At 39.1% G+C, this 12745-nt stretch overlaps 1 protein-coding gene across 4 annotated transcripts in view; it reads left to right on the top strand.

Moving 5' to 3' along the window:
- SHPRH (SNF2 histone linker PHD RING helicase) overlaps nucleotides 1-12745 on the top strand; it is an 84843-nt gene that overhangs the window by 35090 nt on the left and 37008 nt on the right. For all 4 annotated transcript variants that reach the window (XM_054974795.1, XM_054974788.1, XM_054974813.1 and 1 more), the window contains 6 exons: nucleotides 449-700; nucleotides 1651-1729; nucleotides 5693-5856; nucleotides 5947-6203; nucleotides 9206-9327; nucleotides 11882-11970. In XM_054974795.1, the coding sequence (XP_054830770.1) occupies nucleotides 449-700; nucleotides 1651-1729; nucleotides 5693-5856; nucleotides 5947-6203; nucleotides 9206-9327; nucleotides 11882-11970 (963 nt within the window). The remainder of the gene's footprint in view (nucleotides 1-448; nucleotides 701-1650; nucleotides 1730-5692; nucleotides 5857-5946; nucleotides 6204-9205; nucleotides 9328-11881; nucleotides 11971-12745) is intronic.

The raw sequence follows: 12745 nt of genomic DNA, 5'->3' as shown, positions 1-12745 counted from the left end.
GGTAGCTCAGCTGTATTTCTTTAGTGGGGTTAAATGTACAGCGTTGTGTTTATTTCTTTCAGAGTATATTGCTTTTATTTTTCATGAATCAGTTATGTCATACATGCTTTTTATTGTATGTTTTCTTAGTCAATTTTTTTATCCAGTTAGCACTTTTTTCCCCAAGTGGTTCTTTAAGATTTAAGAGTTATTTTGAATGCACTTCTTTTTCTTTGTTAAAATCCTTTCTGTCATTACAATATGAAACAATGCAGAATACACCAACTGACAGAGAACTGCATTTTAAAACCATATTTAATCAGTGCTATGTACTTGAAGCTTTCAGTTTATTACAATTCACTTGTAAAACAGGAAATAGTTTTCATTGGACTGTTTTTTTCTCCACAACTATGAAACCTCTTCATTGTCATCATTTACAGTGTGGTTTTTTGTGCAAACTTCCATACAGGTTTATCAAGGAGTGAAGAAACATGGTTTTCTGCAGCCTCACATCTTAGCAGAGCAAGAAGTAGTGATTACTACCTATGATGTCCTTCGTAGTGAATTGAACTATGTGGACATTCCCCACAGCAATAGTGAAGATGGCCGCCGTTTCAGAAACCAAAAGCGATATATGGCCATCCCAAGCCCCTTGGTAGCAGTGGAGTGGTGGCGAATTTGTCTGGATGAAGCACAAATGGTAGAATGCACCACAGCAAAGGTGAGAAGACTCTCTTGGGCATGCTTGAGCTGAACGTGAAAAGCATTAAACATTTTTTTTAAATGACAAGCCTACTTGAATGGTGCACCAGGATGTAAATTTGCCCTTGTTCATCCTTCAGAAATGACTAATGATCTGTTTTCCCTTGGAGGTGTTTTCTATTAAACGTTTTCCCTGTGGGAGGTTTGACTGGCTATGAAGTACAGTCCTGCTTTTTTTAAAACCCACTTAGCATAATGTATTCTGACAGTTTAAAGAACTAGGTCATCAAGTCTTTTGCTCCACTTCATAGTTTAAAGGAAGATATTAGTCTGTTTAATGACCATCTGAAGAGGCACAGGATCTGCCTTTGGTCTAGAAGCTGTAAAACTATCTGCATTGACTAAAGATAAGCTATTTTGGTCCACACAACATTTGGCAGAGGGAGACTGCGATGAATATTTTCCATTAAACACTTCACTTTTAGGGAGAAAATATGTGTAGACAGACCCCTGTGAGGCAAAGTGATAAAAAATGTAAGAGGAAGGGATCCAAAGAAGAAAAGAAGAGAACGCAGTGATGGAGGGCCTGAGTAACAGGAACCTTAGGACAAGGTGTGGAGGGAGCAGAAGAAGAGAGGGAACAGCTGAGAACACTGGAAAAGCTGGTTCCAAAGCCATAAAGTTCTTTACTGAGTCACCTTCCTACTGGGATACTCGTTAAGGCTGAAGTAAGAAGTCACCATCGCGTTGGGTTCTTAATATGGTTATGTGCTCCCACATATATACACACTTCACTGTCCACAAGGTGCTTAATTTGAAATTGTCTTAATGTAGAATGTTTAAAGGTGTTTTAAAAAATTGTGGCTGGTTAAAAGTATTACAGTTCTCCTTTAATCTGTATTTGATGACATCATGAGGCAGACTTGTTCTCTAGCTTTCATGAACTTTCACTATATTTTGTTTCATTAGGCTGCAGAAATGGCTCTCCGTTTGAGTGGAATCAATCGCTGGTGTGTAAGCGGTACACCTGTGCAGCGAGGATTGGAAGGTGAACAGCTAATATTTTTCATCTGTCAGCAAGTAAATGTAGTTTTGAAGGGTAAAACCTCAAGGGTACTGTAGTCCAAGCTCACTTCTAAACAATCTGCATGAGCAACCTGTCCTTCCATTCTCATGCAGAAGTTTATGAAGCTTATTAAATATTGGTCTGGCTCTAAAAGACTAGTTCAGAACTGGATTTTTTGACTTTGTTCTTTTGAACAGCATATCACAAACTGCTTTGAGAAGTCCCCTCGAGTTCCAAAGAAAGTTGCTATGTTACATGGAGGATTGCTATTTGAGGGGCCAAAATCAGCCTTCAGTATGTGAAGTTAAGTGTGTGGTTCTTAGATTCTTGTCATGATTGATTGCGGCTATCACACTTTTCAACCAGTTTATTTATTTTATTAGTTCCAAAATTTTTATCCCTCTTTTTCAAAGCATGGAGAGGCTAACAAGCTTGAAACAAACAAATTAAATAAAGTTCAAGAAAGCCACCAGTTACCACAAAGGCCATAAAACACCAACTAATCAGAAAGATTGCAAACTAGTGCAGAGTAAATAACTACCACTGCATGTGCCCTTAATTTTGAAATTCTAAAAGCTACCAACCTCTGCCTCAAGATTTCTTTTTTTTTCATTTGTGGTATACAGCATAAAATATCTTTCTAGTAGATAGTCTAAAATTGTTTCACAAAAGGTAGACAAACTTTAGTCATAAACTTGGGCTTGAAAATAGTGAGAAAAAAGGCAATAATACATAACTATCATTGAATCACTACAACATTACAAGAACAAATCCTTCTTCCCTCCCCCCTCCCCCCTTCTTTTCCCCCTAAAGATAGTTATCAACCATAAATTCTCCTGACTTTCACTTCCTTCCCTCTTCACCCCTTCCCCACCCCTTTCTCCCATTCCCCTAACCCCACATATAGACAATCCTGACATGGTGACCTGCAGGTAATTACCTAACAGGTTATTGATATAAAAATACCAATTCCAAGAGCAGGAAAAGACAATGAGGGCTAAGTGCAATTACCCCCTATCCCCCCTACCACCCCAATCCCCTATAGTATCTTAATTAAATGCTTTTTTTAAAAAATTCACAATGTGAAAAATTATGTCCTGCTCATTGAGAACAATCGTCTAATTCAAACGAACTGGTATTTTGCTATTCTTAATGGGAGATAAGGCAGATAGCATTCTTCTTTTCTGTGTGTTCCTCTCCATTTCTGTTGTGGAGTCAATTCCAATGGCCCTAAGCAGTGCTTCTCCAGACTCTTGATCAATAGCTCTGTAGATTTGTTATTGATGTGTGACCTCTATATGAACAAGATTAGTCCATTTATAGTTGATTTGAGCTTTCTTTAGAGCCTCAGATGTTCTTTTCAGCTCTCTTCTTTTGCTCAGTACTTCTGGTGGTAGATCAGTGAAGGCTAATATTGGGGTTCCGTTGTAGTCAAGTGCTCCCCTCGCTCTAGCTGTTGCAAGAATTTTTTTCTTAATGCTCCCATCTTGAAAAGTAGCTATGATGTCTCTGGGATATTTGTTCTTTCCGCTGTTCCTTGATCCTACTCTATAAGCATTTTCTATTTTTAAAGTCTCATCTTCATTCTCATTCCACTGCAGCTGCTTTGTTAGCCATGAGGCCAGAAACTTTGGCAACTCTTCATTTGTATTAATATTTTCTTTAAATCCTCTAAATTTAACATCCCTCTGTCTTATGGCCATTTCCAACCTTAATAATCTTTCCTGATGATGTTTTTACGTTGAAGCTCATTGACTTCTATCTGAGTTGCATTGTTTATTTCCACCGCTTTATTAGCACTGTGAGTTGCTTTATTTATTTCGATTTTCATTTCAGCAAATTGTGCTGTAAATTGCTGTGATAACATTTTTATGTTGTCAAGCAGATTTTGTTCCATTTGTTTTATCAGTTCAGTAAAGCTGTCCTGTTGGGAGGGTGAGCTTATTTTGGCAGTTTTAGTTGCACCTGCCATTTTGTCTTCCTCTCCCTGCTGTCTCCCTGACTCTAATGTCCTTTCCCGGCTCAGAAAAAGTTCTGTAAGTTTTTTATCGCCTTTACCTGGTGCCTCTTTTTCTCAGACATCTGCTTTCCCATAATTAGTGCGTTTCTTTTTGTTGTGACGATTTTAAAGGAGAAATTGGAGGGGGGGGACGGAGCTCTTGCACTAAGCGTCCTTTCTCCTCTCCGTCGACACCACGCCCCCCTCAAGATTTCATTTTGAAAGGACTGCAGGAATAATACTTATTTGTATATTACGTTTGATTTTGAATAAGGGGGAATTATAAAGAACATCTACATTCCAAAGCGCTCAGTTCTACTTATATAAGTTGATGCCCCATATTTAAGGGGAAAGTGTGGGAAAACAGACAGTTGGAAATTTAACCTAGATCCTAATTTCCCATTCCAAGATAGATAGAAGCTTGAGACGGACAATTTCTCCACCCTACCACCTCCTTTCCCACCCCCATCTTTTCTCTGATGCTCAGCTGCCTTCTAAATTCCATGTCTCTTAGATCCCATATAGACAAGACAGGCATTTCCCTGTGGACATGTTGCTTCTATCCTGCCCCAACTTTGCAACTTTGGCTTCACACCGCAGATAGGATTGGCTGCCTTGCAAACAAAGAAGTGAGGCTGCAGGCTTGGTTTGGCTTTACAAGTGAATTTTGCCCACAGTCCTTCTTTGGGGTGGCCTTTTAGCACAGTAGAAATGCTCTCCTTTGGCACTATTTTGGGCAGGAACAACAGGACAAAGGGAAGGCAGAATCCCCTCCTCCCCCTATGCTGAGATGGTCTAGACCAGAATTGGACTCCAGCAACAAAATCTAAGTGGGAATTCCAGCTGCAAACTCACTTTAAAAATGGCAGTGTGAACCCAGGGATGCCCGTCATATCTAGATAGGCCCTGAGAAGGCAGTGAGCATGCTCAGTACTCATCTGTCCTTTAGGCAGATGAGTCTTTTTAAATTTGCAATTTAACTGCATACCTGGAGAATCCCAGAGTATGCAGAACCCCATTCCTTGTCTATGGATGTTCCTATTACTTTGCCAGCTATCAACTTTTCTCTTAGAGAATCTTTTTCTGACTCCCCTCCCCCAAGTAACTCTCAATCAACTACTGTTGTCATTCCATACTCAGTCCACCTCAACCTTTTTAAATTTACAAACTCACTTTTTTCTCCCTACCCAGGGAATCCCTTGAGTGCAGAAATCTTGTTTCTGTTTATGGGACCCCTTTTGCTGTCATCATGATGCCCATGAGATAATGAAGTTTGCTGTTAGAGGGAACAAATTAGGGACCTTTGAGGACTCATGAGGAGGGGACATCCCATTCTTGCCTCCCTTTCTGGTCTTTCAGTGTGATAAATGGTGGGTCACTGCTCCAAGCCTTCCCACCCCCAGCAGCTGATCAGGGGCAGTTTTGGAGTGTAAAGCATTCCAGGTATACTTTTCTCTCCAAGTCCATCACAATCAATGAGTTGGAAGTGGCTAGAGGAATGAGGCTTGAACCCAAAAATACAGCCTGCATGCTTTCTTCTCCAAGGCACTTCAGCCGAGTTGCCACCGTGAGCTCATAAAACAGTGTCACAGTATTTCCTTCAGTACTTTTTATCTGTGCTTGTGCAAACACCACTTTTCTGGGTGTTTTGGAGGGGAGAGGGGGTCATGGTTAAATTTTGAAAAAATTCTGACAGGATATGTGCGTATTTGTAAAGAAACATTCAGTTAAGTTCAACAGTTGGTAAAGAAGCTGCTGTGTAGCAGTTGCTCAGTTTCATCTTTTCTTCTCATTCCCCAAAGAAAGTGAACTTTGAAACCATTTAATTTTTCAGGATGGTGAGTTAAGTTGATCTTTATAAACTGGATGTTAGAACATCAACATTTTGGTTCAAAGTATTTATCCCTAACTTACATGTATTAAAACATGCTCTTCCTCGTTCACAGATCTATATGGGTTAGTGCTTTTTCTTGGAGCTGATCCTTACTGGGTAAAATATTGGTGGGATCAGCTTCTGTATCGACCTTACTGCAGGAAGAACCCCCAGCCTCTCTACAACTTCATAGCCAAGATAATGTGGAGGTCAGCAAAGAAGGACGTGATTGACCAAGTAAACACTTAAGTTCTAAGACCGTTTTCATTGTTAACATTTTTTCACCTGAAGTTTCCTTTGTTCATTTGTTGTTTCCTTTATACTTAGATTCAGATTCCTGCTCAGACAGAAGATACCCACTGGCTTCATTTTTCTCCTGTGGAGAGACACTTTTATCACCGTCAGCATGAGGTGTGCTGCCAGGATGCTCTGGCAAAGTTTAGAAAGATTTCTGATTGGTCCCTCAAGCTTAGCAGCCTGGATAGGAGGACAGTTGCTTCTGTTCTGTATCCTTTGTTACGCCTGAGACAGGCCTGCTGTCATCCACAAGCTGTTCGTGGAGAATTCTTGCCTCTGCAGAAAAGGTTAATTTCATTGCTGCTTAAACGAGATGTGCATCTGTAGTATTTATTAACTAAACTTGATCTAAATGCTGTTTTTGTGGTAACCATTCTAAAATCATCTGGTGAGTAAAATTCATCAGGATCAGTATATCAAGAAGATACTTCTGAAGTAATTCTTTAGTATGGTGAAGTTCTAAACAAGGACTCTAGTAACTGTGGGCTGCTCTGCTTTTGAAGCTATACTTTAATTACTCTACTCACAAGCACTCTGTAAGCACCACGTACTCACGCAAAAAGTATTCTCTGTACGGGAGAACAAATGAAGACACATACAAATACAGCCAGCAGAGGTGTTGGTGCTCCACCGGATTAACTGTAAAAGGTGGTGGTGATTGACGCTTATGGATTTGGAGTGAGGAGTTTTGGCTTAGTAATAGAGCAGCAGCAGCTTGGCAGGCAGAGGGACACGGGTTTAATCCCCAGCATCTCCAGTTTAAAAGGATTGGGTAGTAGGTGACATGGAAAACCTGTACCTGAGACCCTGGGGAGCTGTTGCCCATGTGAGTAGACAATACTGCTGCTAATGGACCTATGCTGTGTTTCAGTATAAGGCAGCTTCATGTGTGATTTGGTCACAAAGTGCAATCAGAAAGATGTTCATTGTTGCAGATATTTCACACCAACCCTTTTTCCCAGCAGCCCCAAGTTCTTTGAAAGACAGATACTGGAGTTTACAAGATGCTCATGAACAAAAATACAAATAACCCAAGGGGATACAATGTGGATGGATAACCAGATGAAATTGTGCTAATGAAAATATTGCCAGCAGATGTGAAAAACTGAAATAATTTAAACTACTTCCCCCTTCTCAGTGCAGATTGCCTGAGTGGCTTTTGTCCGCACTGATCTTGCAGTCTTTAGCACTTTGGGGAGGTCTTGAGGAAGTTGGTGGAAAAAGAAGGTGGGACAGATCCTTGACTGCTGTTGTGCTCCTACTTCATAAAATCCATCTCCCTTGCTTTTACCATTGCGAAAAACTGAAATACTGTTCCATGTGCTGCGGTATTCTGGATAGTTACGAAAACTCCTCTCAGGCTCAACCTTTCTGAGGATCTCCTCCTCAAGCAGATAGCCTTAAATGAGTATTTAAGGCTTATCTGCTTGAGTAGGAGATCCTCAGAAAGGTTGAGTCTGAGGGTTTTTTTTCATAACTATCCAGAATACCGCAGTTTCTTGACAAGTTGAGGTTTTCCCAGACCACCTTCCTTATGTCCCTCTAGACCTTACCATCTTGATGCTGACTCGGGTCTGACTCACACATGAACACAGACAACGCTAATTTTTACTGAATCAAACTGTTGGCCCACCAAGGTCATTCTCTACTTAGACTGGCAGCAGCTATACAGGAGGAAGTCTTTCACGTCACCTGCTGCCTGGTCCTTTTAACTGGAGATGCTGGGGATTGGACCTGGAACATTCTGCTTGCAAAGCAGAGGCTCTGCCACTGAGCCACAGCCCCCCTCCGATTGCATGATACTGGATCTGTGGAATAGCATGAGTTGGCAATGATGATATACAGAGGGGATAGCGCTGGAGGTCTGCTGACTGGTACATTCAGTTTCCTTTAGATTACTACTTCTAATCACTGGGGAACATGTGTCCCTTTGATCTACATGTAGTTTTAAGTGGAATGGGACATATTTTTCAGATATTTTGAGGTTATTTGTGGTGCCATAATAATTTTCTCTCAATTAAATATCCCAAATAACTTATTGTTTTACTCAACAGTTTAAACAAAGCCAGCAGTGCTAAACAATCTTTCACAGTGCCCAGCATCAATTAAGGTCCTATTAAAAATTCACAATTTGATCTGTAACAAAGAAATAAGTACTGATTAAGCAATTAATGCTTTTCAGCCATACAAATTACTAGTTTCTGCATGCTTCTCTTGAACAAGAAATAGACCTTCAGTAGGAAATTCATTGTTGCTAACAGTTCATACTCTGATGGCTTCAAAACTGTTAATAGCAGCAATATGTACTTCTTTGGCAGGGGCAGGGGACAGTGGCACACATTTGTAGTAACTCTTGCTATATTAACACTGCTGCAAGTTTAAGGGGTGTATAAATCAAACATAGCAGCACTAGCCATAAATGTTCTCTCTCTCTGTCCAAGAATTCCATAAATATCAGTGGAATGTTCATGGGTGACAATCCCATAGCAACTGCAGTGGGAAGAGTACAGCAACAAAACAAGTAGATCCTATAAAAAGCACTGTGTTTAAATTTTTAAAAAGGCTGCCTCCATGCACTTTTCTTTTTAGAACAACCAGCCATTCTTACAACAGGAAAATGAAAGAGCGCATGGGTATCTTTTGTGCTCCTGTGCACAAACAAAGTAACTCGCTAGTTCCAGGAATTCTGACTAATAGAAAAAGGAAGACTGAACTACAGAGCTGTTAACTCCATCACATCTTTTTATGGTTATCAAGCTAGTTTGTGGTTGCTTTTATATCTTAGTGGAGATCATATATGAGGTCCCAAGATAATCTTTTATCTAGGCAAGGCAGAGTACAATACTGTTTGCTTCTAAAGATTGCAGGCTTCGTGATAAATATTATTCAAAAGCATAACTTCTAGAAACACTCATTAAAACTTTCCTAAGTTATTTTTTTGTGCTAAATTAAGAACTTTGATTCTCTTTGACTATTTTACTCTTTCTCTAATTTTGTGCTATGATGGTCCTAGTTAGTTTCAACTCAGCAGTTATTGTAGCCTCCTGCCACCCCTCTGATCATTGCCATGTAATGTATCGAAATAAAGACAGCATCTATACTGTATAGTAATTGACAACCATTTGGTAAAAAGTGAATATGAAAGATTGGTAGTAGATCAACATTTTCAAACATTAGCTGTTGTTAACTGTTTGGTTTTACTACCATATCGAATATGTTTTTAAGGAGGGCAGTCTTATATTTGGAATGTCCTATATGTTCTCAGTTCAAGTTTGGGTTTGTATTTCAGCACAATGACTATGGAGGAACTTCTTACATCATTGCAGAAAAAATGTCGGACAGAATGTGAGGAAGCCCACAGGCAACTCGTCTGTGCTCTGAATGGCTTAGCTGGTATTCATATAATTAAAGGTAAAATAGCCACTGATAAGATAAATTACACTTTCTTCAGAAATTAGTCAATTCAAGCTTACTCAGTTCATCTCAGATGCCTTCATGCAATAGGCTGTATTCATGCAGTAAGGCTGGCTATAGAGGCCTGATATGAATATCCCCCAAATTGTAGTTGCTAGTGATTTGCCTTTGATGGAAAGAACTTAGTAGGACTTTTGGGGCATCTCATGACTATTTCTGCAGTAGTCAGACACCATCTTGTTTGCTTGTACAAATTTGTCTACTTGATTCAGTTATACTGTTTAGGAATGCAAAAGGAACATGGTTAGGTTCCATGTATTCAAGAAAGAACACTTGGTCTAGCTGCAGCATCATATATCTAATGCTAAACCTAGACCTTGGATTGTGGATTGAAAAACCCACACACTGGGGCCATGTGCAGACTTGGGGAGTGGGTGTTTATACAAACCTAGGTCAGTCATCTGGTTTGTACAAAAGCCCTGGAAAGGTGGCGGGGGGAGGGAGTTGAGAATTTTAAAAACTTTTTAAAAATTATTTCACAAAGGGAAATAACCAGTATCTCCTGGCACTATGCTATGAGATCTGGGCTGCCATTTTGAGGGTTGTTTAGCAAACCTATGAACAGTCAACACCAGCAAGAGTGGTTGGAAGGCACTGCTGTCAGGCATGTCAGAAAAAGTATAGTATATGAGGAGGAGCCACTGCTAGGTGAGCCAGGCAGGCAGAGGCAGCAGTGTTGCAGGTGACAGAGTGAGCAAGTTCATGGGCATGTTGGAGACCAGAAAAGTGACAGAGGAGGAACAAAAAGGCATCAGGGAGGGTGAGAGAGACTCCATTGAGTCCAGGAGGAAGAGGAGGTGGTGGTGGCAGGAGAAGCAAGAGAAGCAGTTGTGGGGGCAAACAAAATTTTATTTATAAAATGATTTTATTTGTTTCTAAACTTATTTATTTATTAACACATTTAGAATATTTTATGCTACTTCTCCTGAAACCTCTTCAAGGCAGCTTACAAAATAAAACATAATAAAAACAAAACATTAAAAGTTATTAATTATGGTATTAATTAATTATGGAGGGAAAGTGCCAGAGAAGTGAGGTAAAAGTATGTGATTTCCCCCACCCATCCCTCTTGTCGCTGCATAATTTTAGGGATGTGGAATATTAGTTGGATTAATTTGTTTCCTTTCCTGAATATACTTTACAAATCTTGAAATTCTGAATTACTTGATGATTAGGAAATGATACTGGATTATAATGAAGGAAATCCTCATATACCCTTTAAGGCAACCAGCAGTTAGGCTGACACTCAGAATTCTGGTAACCCCCACTTTACAGATGATCTCTTGTGGGATTATGCCTCCTGGTGCTGGTGTGTCAAATTCTAAATTCTGCATTTGGCTTTACAAGAAAAGCTTTTTCAAAAATCTGTCTTAGGCCTTTTTGTTGGGTAGGCCCAACTTAATTTATGCTTTTAAGTAGTTAGGCTTCACTTTTTGTTTTTCTTAAGAGACAAGAACCTCTGTGACTGTTATCCAAGAACAATGACTTTGGTAGACCAGGAAAAATAAACATTTTTTTTACTGGCAGTTCTTGCTCTATTAAAAAACAGAATTACATGGAAACTCTTAAGTCTTCAAAGGAAAAAAACACTTTGAAATTTATGTTCTACCTATAGTTACTAAAAATTGGGCCTTGGAAATAGCACAGCTGGCTCCAAGATAAAGTTAAAAGAGATGCTCACACTGTAGATGGTGGTAAGAGCATAGACTGCATTTTTCAGTTAGGTCCAAGAACTATTGAAACCTGTATTTGTTTGGGACAGCTTGCTGTCTACTTAAAGTCCCAGTGAAAGACAATTAAAGAAAGGTATACTTTGTGGAACATATTCAAAACAAATGGAAATTCTTTATATTCTCTCATCCTTGATAAAGTTAATGGAAATTTCCCATATATAATAATTGAAAAATTTCTCAATCTGATTTCATTGTTGCATTAAATTTTACTGTGTTTATAAACTGGGTTAAAACTGATGAAAGAGGAAGAGAACATTGATTCAGCTAGGGGGGACACGTGAAATATCTTTGTGTCCTTTTCTACTGGGCTAGGGTGTTGCTGTGCTCCGTCTTGAATATAGTTGTTATAATTTTTTAAAATAAATTATACGAGTGACTTGATCCAAACCAGCCATTGAGCAAGAAGAAGTGTGCTGCTATTCACGCAAGGTGGGAAGCGACTACTGTCGTTTACCCATCCTGTGCTGTTTCAAAGGAACCCCATAATGCAGCTTTGCGGGAGAGGTCAGACGTGATTGCAGTGGGATAGGCCAAATAGGAAAGCCATTTTCTGTGAGTAGAACTCTACCCATGGTACATTGAATCCAAGCCGGTGTTTTTTTTATTTTCTTACTGATGATTAATATTACTATTTCTCTTTATCATAAGTCTCTTAAAGCTTATAATTAACAGTTTGCTTAAAGCAAGGCACTGATGGCATTGGACATTTGGCACATTGAAATCACAGTGATCTGGTCTAAAGTATTGTCATTTATCAGGTGAATATGCCCTGGCAGCAGAATTGTATAGAGAGGTGCTACGTTCCTCGGAAGAGCATAAAGAAAAGCTCAAAACAGATTCATTGCAGGTACGTACACAATCTCTGAAACAGATTTTTAAACCGAGGGAAAAACTTTTTCAGTCCAGGGGCATTTTCTTTTTTCTTTATTTCCTCATTATATATTATTGTACTCAAACTACATTCATTTGACATTAGTGCCACCTCCTGTTCTCTCTAAGAGTTTTAACTAATTCGTTTATTAGGAACAGAGACTCTTATGTGCAAAACAAACATACTTATGAATTAACAGGAACTAAGAAAAGAAGCCATTAGGTCCCTGTTTGTGTATGTTTGCAAGTGAGAATTGTGATTTATAGTTGCATACCTCATAAATGAGTATATTTACTCTGTTAATTTAGGGTCCAAGAATCAGAACTGTGCTGTTAGCAATATAATCAGTGTGAGTGATTACCTTTGGAATGTGTGTTAAACACAGACACATACTGTGATGTGATCAGATTTAGTCTAATAAAGTAGAACCAGATGGTTGTAGTGATAGAAGTTGTACTGTAAATTGCTGCAGTAGAAATGAGCAAATTTCCTTTTGGTCAGATTTGTTTTTATGATCATTTCTAAATAATCATTTTACTCACTGATTGGTTTGGAAGCATTGAGGCTATGCAGATATAGACTGATCAGATCTCAATAGGTGATGAATTTATTTTGCTGTTCACAGTAGTCGTAATCTAAAGGGGTCTTATTTTAAGCTCTTCAGCCAAATAACAAAACTATGTGCTGTTACAAGATTATTTGTTTGTAGTCTCTAAAAATAAATTGTACGCCCTCTTCAGATACTCATTTC

The sequence above is a fragment of the Eublepharis macularius genome, chromosome 1 (genome assembly GCF_028583425.1).
Source record: "Eublepharis macularius isolate TG4126 chromosome 1, MPM_Emac_v1.0, whole genome shotgun sequence".
Classification (NCBI taxonomy): Eukaryota; Metazoa; Chordata; class Lepidosauria; order Squamata; family Eublepharidae; genus Eublepharis; species Eublepharis macularius.
Note: the sequence above shows the minus strand (reverse complement) of the source record. Positions and strands in the feature narration are given on the sequence as shown.